The sequence below is a fragment of the Haliaeetus albicilla genome, chromosome 29 (genome assembly GCF_947461875.1).
Source record: "Haliaeetus albicilla chromosome 29, bHalAlb1.1, whole genome shotgun sequence".
Taxonomy (NCBI): domain Eukaryota; kingdom Metazoa; phylum Chordata; class Aves; order Accipitriformes; family Accipitridae; genus Haliaeetus; species Haliaeetus albicilla.
In genome coordinates this window covers 3,483,242-3,502,635 of record NC_091511.1, presented here as the reverse complement: position 1 = coordinate 3,502,635, position 19,394 = coordinate 3,483,242, and the positions used below count along the sequence as shown (strand labels likewise).

The 19,394-nt window shown below is 64.1% G+C and overlaps 2 protein-coding genes and 1 long non-coding RNA gene across 3 annotated transcripts; 2 read left to right on the top strand and 1 right to left on the bottom strand.

Moving 5' to 3' along the window:
• The first annotated feature begins 7,818 nt into the window (after nt 1-7,818).
• Nucleotides 7,819-15,257, top strand: LOC138682787 (zinc finger protein 271-like). Its single transcript, XM_069774212.1, is given in 4 exon segments — nt 7,819-7,913; nt 9,446-9,527; nt 9,717-10,698; nt 13,763-15,257. Coding segments are annotated over 3 exon segments (1,785 nt in total). The 5' UTR covers nt 7,819-7,913; nt 9,446-9,469; the 3' UTR covers nt 14,508-15,257.
• LOC138682797 (uncharacterized) lies at nt 7,995-12,013 on the bottom strand. Its single transcript, XR_011322720.1, has 2 exons — nt 11,592-12,013; nt 7,995-8,327 (listed from the first exon to the last, which is right to left on the bottom strand). It is a non-coding gene; the product is annotated as an uncharacterized lncRNA (long non-coding RNA).
• On the top strand, nt 12,048-18,304 carry LOC138682743 (zinc finger protein OZF-like). The gene is made up of 3 exons (XM_069774135.1): nt 12,048-12,520; nt 13,116-13,229; nt 16,809-18,304. The coding sequence occupies exons 2-3, from the start codon at nt 13,201-13,203 to the stop codon at nt 17,797-17,799; spliced, it is 1,020 nt and encodes a 339-aa protein (XP_069630236.1). The 5' UTR covers nt 12,048-12,520; nt 13,116-13,200; the 3' UTR covers nt 17,800-18,304.
• Nucleotides 18,305-19,394: the final 1,090 nt, after the last annotated feature.

The window sequence follows — 19,394 nt, the reverse complement described above, 5'->3', positions numbered from 1 at the left end:
CCCTCACCGCCCTGAGGCTCCTCTCTCCGCCTCTGCCCCTTCCTCCTCCCCAGTACCGGTTGTCTGACCCCCACCTGCCCAGGAGCAGGCAGTGGGTGCCTCCATACTCCTCTCCCAGGAGGCTTCCCACAGGCGCTCCCTCTGGAACATGAACCTCACCAGCTGCACCTGGAGCTGCCCTAGCTCATCCCCACCCGCAGCCTTTTAAACCACCAGCCCAGCCCCATCATCACCTCATGGGCCCCACCTGGGCTGCCCCACCCCACCCCACAGCCTCCAGCTGTGGGGAGCTGGGGCCATGGCCCTGGACCCAGCCCCGGCTGCACAGCTCCTCATCCTCCCAGACCTTGCCCAGGGACTGCAGACCCATCCAGGGGCACAGAGGGACAGAGAAATGTTTATTCATTCCAGCTGTGCAGCCAGCGGCTCCAGGCACAGTGCCCCAGGGCAGCAGGACAGAGGGAGGGAGGAGGGATGCCAGAAGAGGTGGGGGACGGAGCCGGAACGGGATAAAATCAAACATAGGAAAAAATTTAAAAATACAGGTATGGTGCCAGATAGAGGCAATGTAGGAAAAACGTCAATGGTGGCAGGGTACAGGGCAGCATTGGCAGAAGAGTAAAAAGTTTGGGGAACTGGACAGATAGATGGGCAGGTAGAGAGGGAAACGGAGGCAAGGAGAGACCTGGAGACCTTCTGCAGACCTGCTGCGGTCACCGACCCCGCACATCCACTGTACGGGGCGGCTGTGAGGACCAGCCCAACTCCAGCCCAGCCAAAGCCAGGACCACTGCAGCCCGCGCCCCACCGCAGCAGCGTCCTGCTTGGTCCCACCCTGTGCCACACCACCAGCCACCACCTCCTGCCCGTCCTGCAACAGCTGCACAGCTACCAGTCCCTTCAGCTGCAGAAATTGTCTTTCCAACATCCATAAATCGTCCATCAAACATCTACCATGGTCAGCCAGCCCGTGGTTCAGGCTCCACCCATTGTGGTGGTCACCCAGGACAAGAGAGGCAACGTGGGGCCACCCAGGCCAGCTCCGGTGGGGGCACGGCAGCAAGTCCACAGCTTCCTGCAGCTCCTCCTCCTCCAGCAGCGTGGGTGGCTCCTGCAACAGCGCGTCCTACCACGGGTGGAAGCGTGGATTGAGGCACCTTCGAGGCATCTCCACTGCTGTGTCCCCATGCAGCACCATGGCACCAGGCCTTGGAGTTTGACATTGCAGCAAACTCCTCCCCTGGCCTCTTCTCGTGGGGGGGAGTTGTCCACGGGCCACCGGCCCACCAGGGTGTCCCTACCCTGGTGACCCCCCACATGACACCCCCCCACGATGGCAGCAGCGGCGGTGGTTTGGGGATGGCGCTTCAAGTGGTTGCTGGAGCTGGGGCACAGTGACGCCTGGGGGGAGGGGAGCGGTTTGGAGGGGATTTGGGGCATCGCCCATCCCCCTATGGCTGCCCTGCGTAGCTGCGGTGCTCCCCTGCCAGAAGTGCTGCTCTGTGGCCATCAGTCCACGCACATCCCCCAACAGTCAGCCCCACGTCAGTTGTCCCCAAAGTCCCCCGAGAGTCAGCCCTATGACAGTTGCCCCACATCAGTCACCCAACAGCCACCCCTGTATCAGCTGCCCCTGCATCAGTCACCCCCATACATCACCCGACATTTGTCTCCATGCTGGTCACCCCCATGTGTCCCCCAACAGTCACCCACCACTTCCCATGTCAACCCATCCCCCACAGTGCCGAGTGTTTGGCATGCGGGTGATGGTGACACCCTGTCATCCCCCCCCTCCATTCCCGTCCCCCCCCAGCGCTGAGGGTGCTGGAGCCCTGGGGTGCTGCAGGGGCTGCTGTTCCTGGGGGGGCTGGGGCTGGCCCATGGGTCTGCTGCCCCCCCCACCCCCCATTCCCCCAACTGCCTGCCCTTCCTCGCAGCCCCCAAGAATGCCCAAATGCCGGGGTCCTCCCGTTCACCCCGTCTCTCTGAGCCTACCAGGGAGGGGGCCCAATCCTGTGACCTGCAGCAGTGCCCCTCATCTATAAAGGCTCTGGCAGGCCGGTGACAGCATTTTGGGGGGAATCCAGGGGGGTTTGGGACTCAGCCCAAGGAGGTGCCAGCACAGGGTGGAATGGAAACCGTTTATTGCTGACGTGCCCTGGGAGCACCAGGGCCCTACTGGGAGCGCTGGGACCTATACTGGGACCACTGTGATTGCACTGGAGGTGCACTGGGAGCCTTGGGGCCTATACTGGGATTGTACTCAGACAGCTGCAGCCCAAGCTGGTATTGTAGTGGGAGCACTGGGCCCATACTGGGAACGCTGAAGCTCCTAATGGGAACATTGGGGCTTATACTGGAATCTTACTTTAACTGTAGCTCAGACTGGCATCATACTGGGGGCACTGCTGCTACACTGGGAGCACTGGGGTCCATACTGGGATCAGACTCAGACAGCTGCAGCTCAGGCTGGCATCATACTGGGAGCACCGGGCCCATACTGGGATCATGCTTGAAGAGCTGCGGCTCAGGCTGGCATCGTACTGGGAGTGCTGGGACCATACTGGGACAGTGGTGGACGGTGCTGGGCCGTACTGGTGTGCTCAGGGGCCAGGGAGGTCCCCGTTGCCCCCCCGCACCAGCAGCACCGGCCCCAGCCCCTCTGTCAGCACCTCCAGGAATTCCAGGTCTGAGCCACATCAAGGGCCTGACCCACAAGTGCCCCCACTGCCCCCTAACTGCCCCCCAATTCCCCCCAGCTGGCCCTCAACTGCCCCCCTGTCTCCCAGCCACCCCATAACTGCCCTCCATTCCCCCCCACCTGCCCCCAATTCCCCCCAACTGACATGTAAGTTCCCCCCATTCACCCCCTAATTCCCCCCCCGACCCATTTTGCCCCAGTTTTCCCCATGTTTGGCCCATTTTCAGTGTTCTGCCCAGTTTTGTCCCATTTCTCCCATTTCTGTCTGGTTTTACCCCAACTTACCTGGTTCTGTGGTTTTGCCTAGTTTTCACAGACTCTGTGTTTTGCCCTTTTGGCCTCAGTTTGCCCATTTTGCCTTTCTTGCCCTGGTTTTGTGTCCCACTTTAACCAGATCCCCCATTTTTCTCTTTTTTCCCCCTTTTTTGCTCCCCTCTTCTCCCCATTTTGCCATTTTCCTCCCAATTTCCACTGTTTGTGCCCCATCTTCCACTCTTTCCTTGCTTCTTGTTTCTGGTTTGCCCTTTTTTCCTCGTTTTCCCTCATTTTTTGCCCCATTTTCATCATGTCTTCCTGTTCCCCTATGTGCTGTTTCTCCCCATTTTCCCTATTTCCCCACTTTTCCCCCATTTCCCCACTTTGCCCTGTTCCCCCCATTTTTTCCTATTTTTCCACATTTTCTTTTTCCCCCATTTCTCCTGTCTCTCCATTTTTTCCCCATTTGACCCATTTTTTCCCATATCCCCCATTTCTCCTCCATTTTTTCTTTGGTTTTCTCCATTTCTCCCCACTTTTTTACGCTTCTCCCCAGTTTCCCCATTTTTTCCCCCATTTCCCCAATCTTCCCATTTCTCCCCAGTTTCCCCGTCTTTGCCCCGTTTTCCCCTGGGTGTGTGTGTCCCCCCCCTTTTTCTCTTTTTTCCCCATGTTTTTTTCCCATTTCCCCCCCCCTCCCCCACAGGATACCATTGTCAGGGGGCTGGGGGGCAGCGGGGCAGGCAGGTCCAGCAGCACCAGCCAGGCCCCCCCCAAGCGCTGCCTCACCGCCTCATTCAGCCGCTCTGCCACGTGCATGCGCCACAAGTTCCCCCTCCCCAGCAACCACCAGTGCACACCAGTATGCACCAGTGCCCCCCCAACATCCCACCCTGCCTCCCAGCACTGCCCCCCACCTCCCAATACAGCCCGCAGCCCCAAATCCCTCCCTCCCAGTATAAACCAGTGCCTCCCAGAGAGTCCTAGTATGGCCCAGACCTTCCCCGTGACTTCCAGCATGGCCCACAGCCTCACACCAGTACGGTCCAGTGCCCTCCCCATGACTCCCAGTATGATCCACAGCCCCCCAGTGCCTCCCAGTATGGCCCAGAGCACCACCCCAGTGCCTCCCAGTCCCCTCAGTGGCGCACACAGGCTGGGGCCCCAGTGGGGGGGCTGCCTTCCTCCTCCTCCCCCACACTGGGGGCCTGCGACAAGGTGGGGCCTCCTTGTGACATCATTGGCAGTCCCATGCGATGTCACACCTCATGAGATCATCCCTGCTGTGGCATGTCATCGTGTGTCAACATGTATCGTGTCACCATGTATCGTGTCCCGCCTCCCCACCGGGTGTCTAAACCTGGGGCACCGGGCCCCAGGTGCCTGCCCCCTCCCCAGGTGTGATGTCATGCAATGTTGTGTGATGCCACACCCCATGACATCACCCCTGCTGCAGTGTGTCATCCTGTGTCGCCGTGTGTCCCTGGGGATGGGGCCATTTGGCAACCCTGGGTCCCCACCTCTCCCAGGTGTGATGTCACGTGATGTCGTGTGATGTCACCTGTGCCTGCTGCATGTGGCGCAGCATTTGGGAGCGCTGCTCCAGCATCAGTGTCTGCTCATAGGTGTACGCTGAGACGTCGCTGTTGTGCTGCAGGAGGGGACCCAGGTGTTTGGTGGGGAACCCAGGCATCCAGGATAGGGGACCCAGGCGTCCGGGTCTCCCCAGCTCGACAACACGGGTCTGGGCGGGCAGCCCCCTCCGGCAGGCGACGGCCTCCAGCAGCCGCCGCGGGTGCACGCTGTTGTCCTCCGGCAGCACCGCTGCGAACAGCTGCACCCAGCACCCCCCGCCAGGCCTGGGGTGCCCCACGGACAGCCTCAGCAGGGGCAACCCATGGTGCCCCAGTGACCCATAGCGCACGTCCCACTGCACCCTGGAGTCCCCCCAGCACCCACCCCTGCCCCCCAGCACCCCCCAGCCCCCCCAGCACCCATTGCTCCCAATGGCACCCACCCTACTCACAGCACCCCCAGCACCCACCCCTGCCCCCAGTACCCCATAACCCCCCCCCGCCCTGTAGTACCATAGCCCCCCAGCACCCCCTAGACTCCCAGCACCCACACTGGCCGCTCAGCACCCCATAGCCCCCCCCAGCCCCACGTACGGGGTGCTGCCGCAGCAGCAGGGGCAAGAGGGTGAGCAGGCGCCCATCGCCCGCCACCCACCAGACGTCCAGGGTGCCCCGAGCCGCTGAGGCCCCTTGGCCACCAGCAGTGCCCTGCCCCTGCCACCAGCAGCAGCTCCGGGGGGACAGTGGCAGGGGCTGGGGGGCACAGGTCCCCATGGCCCCTCTGCTGGGGGGGAGGTGCCAGTCCCCCAGGACCCCCAGGTCCCCTGTCCCCCCCGTGTCCCCACATCCGTGTCCCACCTTGTCCTCCTGTGTCTCCTCATGTCCATGTGCCCCCCCATCCCCTCCTGCCCCCATGTCCCCCACGTCCCCCTGTCCTTCCATCTCCCCCCTGTTCTCCAGTGTCCCCGCCGCGTCCCCTCACATCCCCTCCTGCCCCCATGCCCCCCTGTCCCGTCCTGCCCCCCAAGTCGCTCATCCCCTCCTGCCCCCCACGTCCCCCCGCCCCGTGCCCCCGCACCGACGACTCCGCGGGCAGCGGCGGGGTCCTGCCGCCGGCGCCAGCCCACGGGAGCGGCGTTGGGCCGCCGGGCCCCCGGGCCGCAGCCCTGCACCAGCGCCGCCAGCCCCGGCCCCCGGGGGGTCGCGGCCGGGGGCGCCTCCCCGCAGGGAGCGTCCGGGACGGGCGGGAGCGTCGTCGGCCCGTCGCCGACAGGCCGCTCTGGGCGGCGGGGAGCCCGCCGGAGCCCCGGCGGTGCCGGTCCGCCCTCCGGCCCCGGCCCGGCCTCCGCGAGGGCGTTTCTCGGCGGCTCGGGGCCTCCCGCGCCGGTACCCGCGGCGGCCGCTGCTGCCGCGGCCGCTTCTGCCTGCGGGCCCGGGCCCGGGGCGGTGCTCGGTGGGTGTCGCGCGGGGCGGCGGCAGATGGCGGCGGGGGGGCCGCTCCCGTTGGCGTAACGGAGCTTCTCGCCCGTGGAAGCCGCGATCGCGGTCTCGGCGCCGCGGCTGCCGCTGGCCGAGCGGTCAGGGCTCCCGGCCGCAGCAGCCGCCGCCGGCGCTGGGCAGGCCGCGGGCTCCGCCGCCTCGCCGTGGCAGGGGCGGCCGTCCCGCCGGAGCGGCCGGGCTGAACGGCGTGCCGCCGGCGAAGGCGGCGGGTGAGCGCCCGGCCCCAGCCCGGGGCGCGGGGGGGACGGGGCGGGGCGAGGCGGGAGGAGAGGGCCGGGGCCGCTCCGGGCACGGGCACGGTGTGGCCTGAGGAGCCGAGCGAGCAGCGAGCAGCGCCGTAACCGCCGCGGCGGCGGCAGCGGGGTGTCCCGGCAGGCGGGTGGCCCCGGTGCGCGGTCTGCTGCTGCTCCGGGCCGGCAGATCTCTGTCGTGCTGCTGCTGTTGCTGCTGCTGCTGCTGCTCGGGCATCCCTGCTGTCCCCGAGTCCGGCGGAGGCACTAGCCGTGCCCGGTCTGCGGTCTAAACGTTTTTAAAACGCAGCGTGACCGTGCGCTGAATCGGCACTGGGTTTGCTTTTATTTCAGCTCCGCTTGGAAGGAATCGATACCTGGCGGCGGGGGGGAGGTGTCACTTCACTACTAAGTGGGATTAGCTAGCGCCTTTGATCTATTTTTAATACTAATTTAGAGTTGTTTCTCTACAGGTGTTAATCCCAGTTGGTGCTCTGTTATTTTGTTATTTTGCTGCTTGTAATTTTAAAAGTGGAGAGTAATTACTGCCTGTCATGTTTTGCATAATAGCTAGAGTCTAGGTGTTATTTGCTTATAAAGACGGCTCTCTTACTGAAGGTTTTATTCCAGATACTATTATTTACTCCAGTAAATAGTAAGTAGTAAAAATTAAAATAACAGAAACCAGGGACGTTGGAAATCCCAGGAGAAACAACAGGAACACCTCGGTCGGACAAGCGCTTCAGTCCAGCTTGGTCGCTCCAGGATTTCACACTTCAGCTCCACCAGCCCTTTTTTCTGGGAATCCCAAATTCCCGGGGGAACGAACGTGCCTGCAGCAGATACACTGCAGCATCAAACCTCTGGCCGTGCCACCACCACTGGCTGCCCCCAACCATCACCGCTGCACCGGCAGGAGCCCGAGCGACTGCCACTCCCTTGGCCAGTGGCACGTCCAACAAAACCCCCGACACCACCAGGACCGCGGGGACACGGTGGAGACAAAGACGAGCTGCTGCGAGGGTGGACACTGCAGCAGGTATGATGCATAATGCTGAAACACTGCACCAGGTCACACACACAGAGCACTGAGAATTTTATTCTGCGTGAGACACGCAGCTGTCCTTAGCATCTTCACAACTCTCTCTTCACGGCACCATCACCTCCTCCATTGTGATTCCTGGGTGGAAAATGAGCCAGCTTTGTGCGTTGCAGTGCGCCCTTGCCTTCCACACCAGCACACAAAAATAGTCGCCCACCTGCCAGGGTGGCACCAGAAACCACAAAGCCCCTTGAATGAATTTACAGTCCCACAGTCTCACAAACCAGTTACACTTCACAGCGCAACCCTCCTCTGCGCTGGGTGTCTACTTCACCCCTATGCACCCTTCCACATCCAGACCCACAGCCATCTCCCCACCATCCATCACTGCATTACGTACAGCAGAGTGGCCAGGACCAGGAGGAAAAAGAAACAAAACGAGGGGGGAAACAAAAAATCTTCCCCAGATGGGGATGTGCAGCAGCATGTCTTCTGTTCTGGCTTGGGTTTGCAGCACGCCAAGCACCAAATCGAGGAACAGACGGCTGCTGGAGACGACGCCACCCACTCCTTTGCAGCAGCTTTGTACATCGCACCAACCACCTGACCAGGTCAGTAATTAAACTTACTTTTCCTGGGCGGAACACAAACCTTTCTTTAAATAGATATGAATAACTTAAGATTATGCAAAGTTACATGGGAAAGTAGTTCATTAAATGTAGTACCAGCAGAAATTACGTGCTTTAGCTTTCCGTCTGAAAAAGCAAACACGGTGCCATTGCTGTTCATGTCTATTGAGACTACACATGCTGCTGAACTAGTACCAGCACTGCCTTTGGACAGCACAGGCTGCCAGAGCAGAATTAGATCCTGTAATAATCCTTCTCTGAAATGCTCCAGCTGCAGAATGAATTATTCACTGTAAATCACCAACAGCAGCTCCCAGTCAGACTCTGAGGTTTCTCCATGCGACTCCCATAACAGATATAAACAGGTCCCAAAGGACGGAAAAAGCGAGAGCAGGGCTGAAACAAAAGAAAAAAACACATCAGAAACTACCGAGCACTGTAACTTGCACCCAAGCATCTGGAACAGCAATAAAGGACAAAACCAAATGCCTTGGGAGAGGCATTGAGGGGTCAGAGAGGACCTGGGAGGTTTGGAGCAGAGTCCTTGGGGAAATCCTGGCTGGCAGCGCAGAGCAGTGGGTCAGCGAGGCCACAGGAAGGGCTGTGGGGGAGCTGGGGGGGGTCCGAAGTGGGCTGCTGAGCCAAAAGGGTCCTTGGGGGGGTGCACAGGGAGGGGAGGTTGGCGTCCTGGGGGGAGCGTGCCTGCCCTGCAGACAGCCCCAGACCCTCCTGGGGTGCCAGCAGCCCCCTTGCCACTAACGCTGGGATGGAGGAAGGGGGCTGGGGGGCAGCAGCTGTGGTCCTGTGGGACAGGGGGCCAAGGCACTGGAGCAGTGGGAGCTGGGGACAGTCCCAGAGCAGGATGGGGTGAGGGGCGACAGGCACCAGGATGCTCCCAGGATGCCGCCTCCCAGAGCACTGGGTCTGGCCACCCCCTGCTGGCTGCTGGCCTCCCCTTCCTGCGCCACCCACCCATCCGGGCAGGCCTCTCCCACCCAGGGGTCCCCGCTGCCATGGAAAGTAGTGGGACCCTCAGCGGGTCGGGGTAGGCAAGGACACCCATGCTGCGGCAGGAGAGTGGGACCACGACAGATGGAGGGGGCCTGCCCATGTCTGCCCCTGCACCCCTCCCCATGTCCCCTGCCACGTCCCTTCATGGAGAAGCACTGAGGCCAGGGGTCCTCAGGCTGCCCCAAGCCCCCCCCCAAGATGGGCTGGGGTTTCTGCTCCCCCAGGGCCCACAGACCCTTCCTCCCCCTGCCCTGCACAGCCTCGGGCAGATTTTAGGGGCATAGCGTTGTTTCCGCAAGCCCCCCTTGCCCGCCAGCCCCCTTGCTGTGCTCCAGGCTGTCGGCCCCTGTCGTGGTGCAGGCAGAAATGGCAGCGAGAGCCATTGGGGGACGAGGCCTCTGCAGGGCCCTGCGCTGGGGGTCTGCACTGCCACCAGACCCCCAGTTCTGAAGCCGCTTGTCCCGGGTGAGCCCACCCCCCAATTCGTCTTCTCTTCTCCCCAGGGGACGGAGGGCTCCCAGCCACGCATGGACCCAGGCGCCCGCAGCTCTGCGGCAGGAGCGAGCTGGGGAGACACCGGGGCAGGTACCAGGATGGGATGGGATGGGGCTGGGCTGGGCGTTGGGCTCGTTGCTCATCCCCCCAGGCTGGGAGTGGAGGGTGGCATGCGTCAGGGTCAGCACCTGAGGCCAGGATGACGCTGCTGCCGGCTGCATTGGCACCACCTCCCTCTTGCATCCCTCCTCTCCTGAGCACTGTCACCTGTCTCCCCGGCAGGTGACAGTCAGGAGGAGAGCCCAGAGAGGGGGAGCACATCACCAAGCAGAGCAGGAGCCACATCCCCCGGGCAGAAGACGGAGCAGAAGCGTGGCGGCAGTGCCGGAGAAGCGCAGTCACAGACCAACACCTGCGAGGCGTGTGGGAAGAGCTTCAGCCTGCGCTCCAACCTGCTGACCCACCGCCGCAGCCACCTGGGCGAGCGGCCCTACGCCTGCCCCGAGTGCGGGCGCTGCTTTGGACAGAGCTCCCACCTCCTCACCCACCAGCGGCTGCACACCGGGGAGCGGCCCTACCGCTGCCGCGACTGCGGCCGCAGTTTCAATGTCAACTCGGACCTGGTGAAGCACCGGCGGACGCATACAGGCGAGCGGCCCTACTCCTGCCCCGAGTGCGGGCGCCGCTTCGGCAGCAGCTCCAACCTCACCCGCCACCAGCGGCTGCACACAGGCGAGCGGCCCTACCGTTGCCCTGACTGTGGCGAGAGCTTCCGGGACTGCTCCTCGCTCACCATCCACCGGCGCGCCCACACTGGCGAGCGGCCCTACCCCTGCCCGGCATGTGGCAAGGCCTTTGCTGACAGCTCACTGCTGGCCAAGCACCAGCGCACACACCGCGCCGAGAAGTCCTTCGCCTGCCCCGACTGCGGCAAGAGCTTCTCCACCAGCTCCTATCTGCTGCGGCACCGGCGCACCCACCTGCCTGAGAAGCCCTACCGCTGTGGGGAGTGCGGCCGGGGCTACAGCCAGTTCGCCCACCTCACCACCCACCAGCGGGTTCACACTGGTGAGCGGCCCTACGTCTGCCCTGAGTGCCGCAAGAGCTTCACCACCAGCTCGGCACTCACCAAGCACAAGCGTGTCCACACCGGCGAGCGGCCCTACGTCTGCCCCGACTGCGGCAAGAGCTTCACCCAGAGCTCCAATGTCATCACCCACTGGCGCCTGCAGCACGGCACGTCCCTCTGACGGCCCTGGCCATGCTGCCTCTTCCCCAAGGTCGGGGTCCCTTCCCTGAGGTTTCTCTCTGTGGCACTCAGCAATAAAATCTGCCATCCTGCAGCAGAGGCCACTGGTGTGGCTGGGACAGGGTGGTGGGGGGTGGATCCAGGGCGAAGTGTTGCCCAAGACACTCCCTCTGGCACTGGGGGTCCCTGGGAGCCTTGCCAAACCCCAGTTCACTCCTGAGCCCCCCTGCCGAACGGTGGCCATCCCGGACAGCTCCTGGCCCAGAAGCTGCTGTGAGCAAGCGGCTCCTGTCATTTCACAGGTGAGGAAACCGAGGTGGGCGAAAGTGAAGGAATTTGGTGGTTTTCACCCAAAAAAGTGGATGCAGAGTGGGGCACAAGGCGGGTCTCTGAGTTTTGGGTATTGGAGGCATATTCCCGCTTGCCACCGACCCCTACAGCTCCCGCCGTATCTTTTTGAGGCTGAACTGGGGTCCCTCGGGGGCTGCGGGGCTTCCCTGTGCAGCTGAGGAGGGTGGGCAAGCCAGGGGAGAGGGGGGAAACTGCAGGGCCAGCTCGGAGACAGGGATCCCCTGAGTCCCACCGGGAACGCAGCGAGCACCCACAACTCTCCCAGAGCCTGGCAAAGACCTCTGCCGCACGGAGGACAGGAGGCGACGGGCCTGACCTGGAAGAGGATGGGTCTCCCCTTGCAAGGAGCAGCTTTTCCCTGAGGACAGCCCAGCAGGTTGCCCGGGGCGGCAGCACTGTCCCCATCCAGGGAGCTCATCCAGACCAGACTGGATAAAGCCCCGATGAAGCAGCGCTGGCCCTGCCTGCAGCAGGCAGGACCTCGGCTGGAGGAGGGTCGGCTGGACACCGAGCTCCCCAGGTCCCTCCTGAGCTGGGTTACTGTAGGACCCTACCATTCCCTGGGTCCTGCTTGCAGGCACGAGGTCACCGAACAGATCTGTCCCCCTTTGCCCGCCCTTTGCTGTCACCCTGCTGCCAGCTGACCCTGCGGAGCCAGGACTGCCCCGGGGACAGGACAGGACGGGACAGGGGAGATACGGGTGGGGATGGGAACGGGAAGGGGACAAGGACAGGGATGGGGATGGAGGTGGGGATGCAGAGAGGGATGGGGGATGCGGGTGGGACCGGGGCCGGGCACGGTCAGGGGGGCAGCGGCAGCCGGGCGCCCCCGCCGCCTCTCCCCGGCCCCCGCACCCGAGGACCCGGCCGGCAGCGGGGGAAGCGCCGCCGCCCCTCGCCCCCGCTTCCCTCTGCACCTCCCCGGTCACCGCGGCGGAGGCTGAACTTCCTGGGTCACCGGCGGCTCCTCCATCCGGGAGCCCGGGCGGAGGAGCCGCGGGGCCGGCGGCGGCGGCGGCGGCGCTTCCCCGAGCAGCCCGGCGCGGGGGAGCCCCGGCTCCCGCCAGCCCCCGGAGCACCGGCCCCGGCCGGCCCCGCCGCCCCCCCGCCCGCAGGTACCGGTGTGCCGGGGGTCCCTCTGCGGAGCTGGGGAGGGGTCGCTGAGCCGGCGGGTGCCCCCGCTCCGGCCCCGCTGGGCGGGGGGGCCACGGAGTGGAGATGCTCGGGCGCCTGCATGCCCAGCCGAGGGCGGCGGGGCCCTGCCAGCAGCCCCCCGTGCCTGCCTAAGAAGCCACGCAGGTCCGGTTAGTGGGGAGCGCGGCAAGAGCGGGGGACGCGGCTGCTCTGTGCCCGCGCTGGGGGGTACCCCTGAACCCCCTTTCCCTCTCTTGCAGGGGCTGCCGGGCTTCGAAGCGGCGGCGGCCGGTGGGTGCTGGCGGCGGCGGCGTCATGCAGGAGAGCTACGAGTCCCTGATCCTGCTGGGTAAGGCTGGTGTCCTCGCCCGCTCCCGCTCCGTGCCACCACCTGCCCTGCCACGTGCCGGGCTTTGCCGCCAAAAAACAATCTGCTGCCGAAAAAGACGCATCCTGCGGGTGCGGCGAGAACAAAAGCTGTCCCCGCCGTGCGTCGGCACAGCCAGCACCGCGGACTTGGGCGCCTGCCTTTGGCATCTCGCGAGCCTTCTCGGCACACCATGGCACATGCTTTTTAGCTGATGGGTGCAGGCGGAAAAGGAAATGCAATTTTTGTGGGAGTTTGGCTTTTTTAAGGTGTTGGGTGCAGAGAAATGCAGTGCTGGGATGGCACATACCTCCTTGGAAGACGGGAGATGCCAGAAGCGAGGTTACCTGCCGAGCAGCCACGGTCTGCTGGCTGGAAATGCCTTTTCTTGCCTTTCTCTCCCAGTTGCTTGCCTGAACGCAAAATGTCATATTTCCTTTTAAAAGTGTGTGTGTGTGTGTGTGTGTGTGTATACACGTAGATACATATGTGTATATATATGTATAGTGTTCAATAAACCCCATGTAACAGACCTGTAACAAACCCAGTGTCTTCTTACCCCTTTTTTCTGGAGCAGACTTCCCGATTCCCAAGCCTAACGTCATCTCCCGGCTGGAGCTGGAGGAAGAGCTGGGGGTGCCGGACCCGAACGACTCCAAGGAATGGGAGATCCTCAGGGTGGCCCCCGCAGGTGAGCCGGGAACCCACCCCGAATGGGCCGGAGGTTTTAGCAACAGCCCCGCGGCAGCCCCCGCTCCTCCATCTCAGGGAGCGTCCCAAGCTGGCAGGTATCCAGGGCTCTGCGTGGAGCTGCCGGGCTGGGGTCGGGAAGAGCTTTCTTGCCCTCTGTTCTGGGATCGGCCTTTGGCAGCTGTCCACCCGAATTCTTCAGGCTTCCCCTATTTCCCCTTGGTGCTGGGAATCACTCCTGTCGGCGTTGTCTCTCTCTGCCCCGGCAGATGACGGGACGGGGAGCGAGAACGAGGACGAGGCTCCCGAGCCGGACGGCCCTGAGCTGGCAGAGCTGGACGTCATCCTGTCCCGGGGGGCTGAGGAGGGTGTCCCCCAGAGCCCCGTGCTCGGGGATGCCTGCCAGAGCCACTGCGGCGCCCCCTGGGACCCCCAGAGCCCCCCTGAGGAGCGGCCAGCACGCCCCCCCCGTGGTGGGGCAGCGGCCAGCGGCCGAGGGGGGCGGCGGGCACGGCGGGGGGACGTGCCGAAAACCTGCGGGCAGTGCGAGAAGACCTTCTCCCGGCGGTCGGAGCTGCTGATCCACCAGCGGCTGCACACGGGGGAGAAGCCCTACAAGTGCCTGGACTGCGGGAAGAGCTTCACCCGCAGCTCGAACCGCAATGCCCACCAGCGCATCCACAGCGGGGACAGGCCCTACAAGTGCCCCGACTGCGGGAAGAGCTTCGGCCAGAGCTCGGACCTGGCAAAGCACCAGCGGCTGCATGCCGGCGAGCGGCCCTACGCCTGCGCCAAGTGCGGGAAGAGCTTCAGCTGGAGCTCAGACCTCGTCGTCCACCAGCGCATCCACACCGGCGAGCGGCCCTACAAGTGCCCCCAGTGCGGAAAGAGCTTCAACCGCAGCTCCAACCTCAACACGCACCAGCGGACCCACCTGGGCGAGCGGCCCTACAAGTGCGCCGACTGCGGCAAGAGCTTCAGCTACAGCTCGGCCTTCCTCAAGCACCAGCGGACCCACACCGGGGAGAAGCCCTACCAGTGTGCCGGCTGTGGGAAGAGCTTCTTCGAGAGCTCGGCCCTGATCCGCCACCAGCGCATCCACACCGGGGAGACCCCCTACCAGTGCCCCCACTGCAGGAAGAGCTTCAAGCAGAGTTCATCCCTCATCACCCACCTGCGCACCCACACTGGGGAGAAGCCCTACAAGTGCGGCGACTGCGGCAAGAGCTTCATCGTCAGCTCGGCCCTCATCAGGCATCAGCGGATCCACCTGGGATAGGCACCCACCACTGCTCCTTCCTCTGGGCGTCTGGCCCTGCTGCTTTCGGGGGGCTGAGCCGGACGGAGCTGGAGGCAGCTTGGGGGACCCGGGGGCTTCCAGCCACGGCAGGGGAGCAGGAGCCTTGCCGAGCCATGCCAGCACGGGCAGCCGACACCCCTCCTGAGCCAGAGTGGGCACCGGTGGGAGAGGAGCTGCGGTGGGGATGGTCTCCAGGGGACGTTTCACTTCTCCCGTGCAGAATGGGGACGCAGCACCAGCACTGACTGCCCGTGGGGATTCCTTGACCCTGTCCCGGCTAGAGCTGTGGGAAGTCCATGCTGGGTGGGCGGCCATGGCTTGCTCCCTGCCATGGCACTGAGAGCTCGGGACGCCCTGAGCTGCCTTTCTGCCGTGCTGTGTCCATGTTGTGGCCATTGTGTAGATGGGGACGAGCCTTTTACCTGCCTGTGTTTCACCATGGGGTTTGGGGGGGGGAAGGGGGGAGGAAAGGGGCGGGGGGACACCTGAAAGTGGAGTCCCACGGCGTGAGCCTTGCGGCGCAGCTTTCTCCTCCCTGCATGAGCACGAAGGGTCCTGTAACTCATTAATTTGGCAACAGTCCTCCGCAAATAGGGCTGTCGGAGCAGCTCGGCCACACTGACGCTGCTGGCAAGATAATTTCAGCGTGAGCCCGGTGCTCGGCGTGCCGGGGCGCGCGATCCCTTTACTTTCCCTGCCTGCCATAGTAAAGAGTTGTTGTTTACCGGCCACGGGCTGTGCACACCTGTGTTTTCCCCCAGGGCCAGGACAGGGGGTTGCAGGGGCTGTCACTGCCGAAATCCGCAGCTTGGGGGTCCCCTTGCCCCCGCCCCAGGACTTTCTTGTCCAGACGTGGAGTTGTGCAGCAGGGAACGGCGCATTGCGGGGGGGGGGGGGGGGGTGTCTTGTGCTGCTTAGGGGACCTTGACCCTGCGGGACCCCCCAGCCCAGGGTTTGTGTCTCTGGGCCGCTCTGAGGGTCTAGGGAATGACAGTCCCGCGGGACCCCAGCACCGCCAGCCAGGTGGGCTAGTCCAACTGTGGGGAAGCTCGCCAAACACGGCATCCTCTGCTCTGTCCTCCTCCGGCAGCGGGTCTGGCCGCGGCAGGGCGACGGCAAGAAAGGGGCCTCTCCCCGAAGTGGGGTCCGGGCAGCGTGTCCCCGTCCAGGTGAAAAGGGACGGGGTGCGGGTCGGCGGCACAGGGAGAAGCGACCCTGCCCCGAAAGCCGCGGGCGGGGGGGCTGGGTGAGCAAGGCCGGAGGGGGAAGCGGGGGTGCTGGGGGTGCTGGGTGGCGGGGGCTGGGGATGAGGAACGGGGGTGGGGGGGGGCCAAGGCAGGGCTGGGGCCGGGGCCGGGGCCGGGGTCTTCCCCTCGCCGCCGCCACCTTCCTCCGAGCAGCCCCCGGGGGTTGAACTTCCTGGGTCAGCGCCGCCGCCGCTGCCTCCATTGTCCGCCCGGCACCGGCGAGGCCGCGGCAGCGCCCGGACGGCAGCGGGGGCGGCGGGGGACGGGCACGGGGCAGGAGCCGCAGCCGCCGCCGGCCCGGGCTGTGCCCGCAGGTACCGGGGCAGCTCGGGCGGAGACCGCCGGCGCGGGGTCCCGCGGGCCCGGCCCGGCCTCGGCTGGCGGGGCGCAAGGCCCGCCCCCCCCCCCCCCCCCCGCCCTCGGGGCCCGGAGAGCGGCCAGGCCCGAGGGGGACGGGGGCTGGATGGGGGCCGGGGCCGGAGGGATGGGGAGACGGGGCCGGAGGGCCGGAGCCGGGGCGGACTGCGGGGGCTGGGGCCGGGGCTCTCGCCGGGACGCCGAGCAGCCAGACGCGATTCAGGGCGACAAAGAGGTTTCCCCCCCGCTGCCCCCGACCCGAGTCGCGGTGTCTCCCTGGCACATCCCTGCCGCCGCCAGCCAGCCCGGGCTGCTCCCGCAGCACCGCAAACCGCCTCGGCGATTCAGCACGCCACTGGCGTGTCGAGGCAAGTTGAAGCCCTAAATGGGAGCCTCGAGGGCCAGGCTGTGCCCGCAGCAGGCAAACCTGTGCCCGGGGGCTCCCACAGCCTCGCTGCGCTCCGGGGAAGGCTGGATTTGGAATCTCCCTCCCTAAGCTCTGCCTTGGTCTGAGCTACGGTCCGACCCGTCCCAGGTTCGCCCTCTGTTCAGGGGCTGCCAGCGCTCGTGGCCGCTCGGGCATCCCGAGCTGGGGTGCCCCGGAGGGCAGGCAGCCCCCAACACGCCACTTCTGGGGGAGTGACTCACATTTGGCTTTCTCCCTTTGTCGCCGCAGGTGGGGACGGCACGGGGACACCCCCGGCTCAGGGAGCCCCCCCGCCATGTCACCGAAGCGCTGCAGAGGGTCCGCAGCTCCCCAGCCCGAGCATGGCAGGTCCCCGAGGGGCCAGGGCCGGGCAGAGGGGCAGCCGGCCCCCCGGGATGGCGGGGAGGCCGAGGTGGGCGGCCGCGGGCGCGGGGGGCGGAAGCGCAAGGAGACGGTCGTGCGGCAGCGGGCGGCCGCTGGGGAGCACCCCAACATCTGTGTGGAGTGCGGCAAGAGCTTCGCGCAGAGTGCAGCGCTGCTGGCCCACCGGCGCAGCCATGGTGGGGAGAAGCCCTTCGCCTGCCTCGACTGCGGCAAGAGCTTCGGCCTCAGTGCCAACCTGCTGCGGCACCGGCGTGCCCACGCTGGCAGGAGCCCGCAGAGCTGCCGGGACTGCGGGAAGGAGGTGGGCGCCACCGCCGCCAGCCCAGCCCCGCGCCCCCCCGGCCAGAAGCCCTACAAGTGCGTCGACTGTGGGAAGAGCTTTGGCCGTCCCAAGCAGCCCCCTGCCAGCCCCTCAGGGAAGCGCCGGCGGCGGGACGGCCCCAGTGGGGAGAAGCCGCCAGCTGTGGCCATCCCCAATACCTGCGCCGAGTGCTGGCAAAGCTTCAGCCAGAACTCGGACCTGGTGAAGCACATGCGCATCCACACCGGGGAGAAGCCCTATGCCTGTCCCCACTGCGGGAAGCGCTTCAACGTCAGCTCCAACCTCATCCGCCACCAGCGCATCCACACTGGCGAGAAGCCCTATGCCTGTGCCGACTGCGGCAAGAGCTTCACCGACAAGTCCACCCTCACCCAACACCGCCGCATCCACACGGGTGAGAAGCCGTACGCCTGCGCCTACTGTGGCAAGAGCTTCAGCCGCAGCTCCCACCACAAGCGGCACCAGCGAACCCACGCAGGGCAAAACCCCGTCTCCCTCCTGCCCCTCTGGCCCTACCCCAGCCAGCCCTGCTAGGGGGGGCTCGGCATGGCCGGCACTGCCAGGGCAGGATGCCGCGCGTGTTGGAGGGGCCGGTAGGATGAGGCATAGTAGGATGAGCCACGAGGCTGGTAGGTGGGATTATGTGGGGTGGGTCGGGGCAGTAGCGGTTGGGTAAGTAGGATGGGTCAGTAGCGATGGGACGCAGCGGGTGGCAGCAGTGCTCAAGCCGGCAGTGGCTCAGGACCCGCCTTGCCGTGGAGACCCCCAGGATGGGCAAGTCAGGGGGCCGAGCCCCCCCCGTGCTATGCAAGGCCACATTCCTGCTTGCCTTTTGCTGCAGGGATGAACCTGGTTGTCTCGGATCTGGAACGCATCCATGCCTGCCAAGGGCATTGCAGCGCCTTGTTCTTGCTGGTCATCAGACGTGCAGGCCCATGCTGTGTCCTGCTGGGATGGGGGGGGGGGGCACGTCACCCGGCTGCCGCGCGTGGGTTTCTCTGTAGAACAGATTAACAAAAAACCATTTGAATAATAATTACTTCTGCTTTGTGGCTCTTGTCATTATTACCCTGCCCAGGCACCCCTGTCCCTCTTCAGCCCAAACTTAAACAGAGCAGCCCCCAAACCTGTCAGCTGGTCCCTGTCCCCCACCACATTGCCATTGTTCCTGCTTCAAAAAAGAAGAGCAAAAGTGATCTCTGCTTGGTGTTATTCCAGAGAGAGGGGTGCTGTGGTTGAAGTTCTGGAGGTTTGGGTCAGCTGTCCTGGCTGTGTCCCCTCCCAGCTTCTTGTGCCCCTCCAGCCTTCTTGCTGGCTGGGCAGGACAAGCTGAAAAATCCTTGACTTAGTGTAAACATTCCTTAGCAATAACTGAAAACATAAGTGTTATATCAACATTCTTCTCATACTGAACCCAAAACATACCAGCTACTAGGAAGAAAATTAACTCTATCCCATCCGAAACCAGGACGGGGCTTTGAGCAGCCTGGTCTAGCAGGTGTCCCTGCCTATGGCAGGGGAGGTTGGAACTAGATGATCTTTAAGGTCCCTTCCAACCCAAACCACTCTATGATTCTGTGAAATAAGGGGCATTTTTGTCTTCTGGCACCAAAACAGCTGGGTGTCCCCTCCACATCCCCCCACTGCTGGACCCCCTCAGGCTGAGCCTGGCCCTGGCCCCTAATCCATCCATTGCTGGGACTCGGCATCTTGTCCTTTATGTATGTGTTATATACACACATCCCTCCAGGACTGCAAAACAGCCAAGAGACAGTTTCCATATAATGAAACCCCTTCTCTCTAGAATCAGCTCCAGGATGGTCAAATGTAGGGTGATGGGCTGCAAGGGCATGCTCCTGCTGCAATTCCACCCCCATCCCCACCCCTGCTGCAAAACCCACCTGTGCTGCAGATCCCCCACTAGTGCTGCAAAATGCTCAGGGCACCTACCTCAAAATACATGCACATATATATGTATATATACATATATATATATATGTATATGCTGGGGTTCATATAAGGGGAACTACAGGGTGAGTGCTGGGAGGCCATGAGCGCTGCCCCACTGTGAGCCGGGGGCTGCACTGCTCCCTGTTTTCGGGCTCTTGAGGGATTTTGGCGAGGCAGGT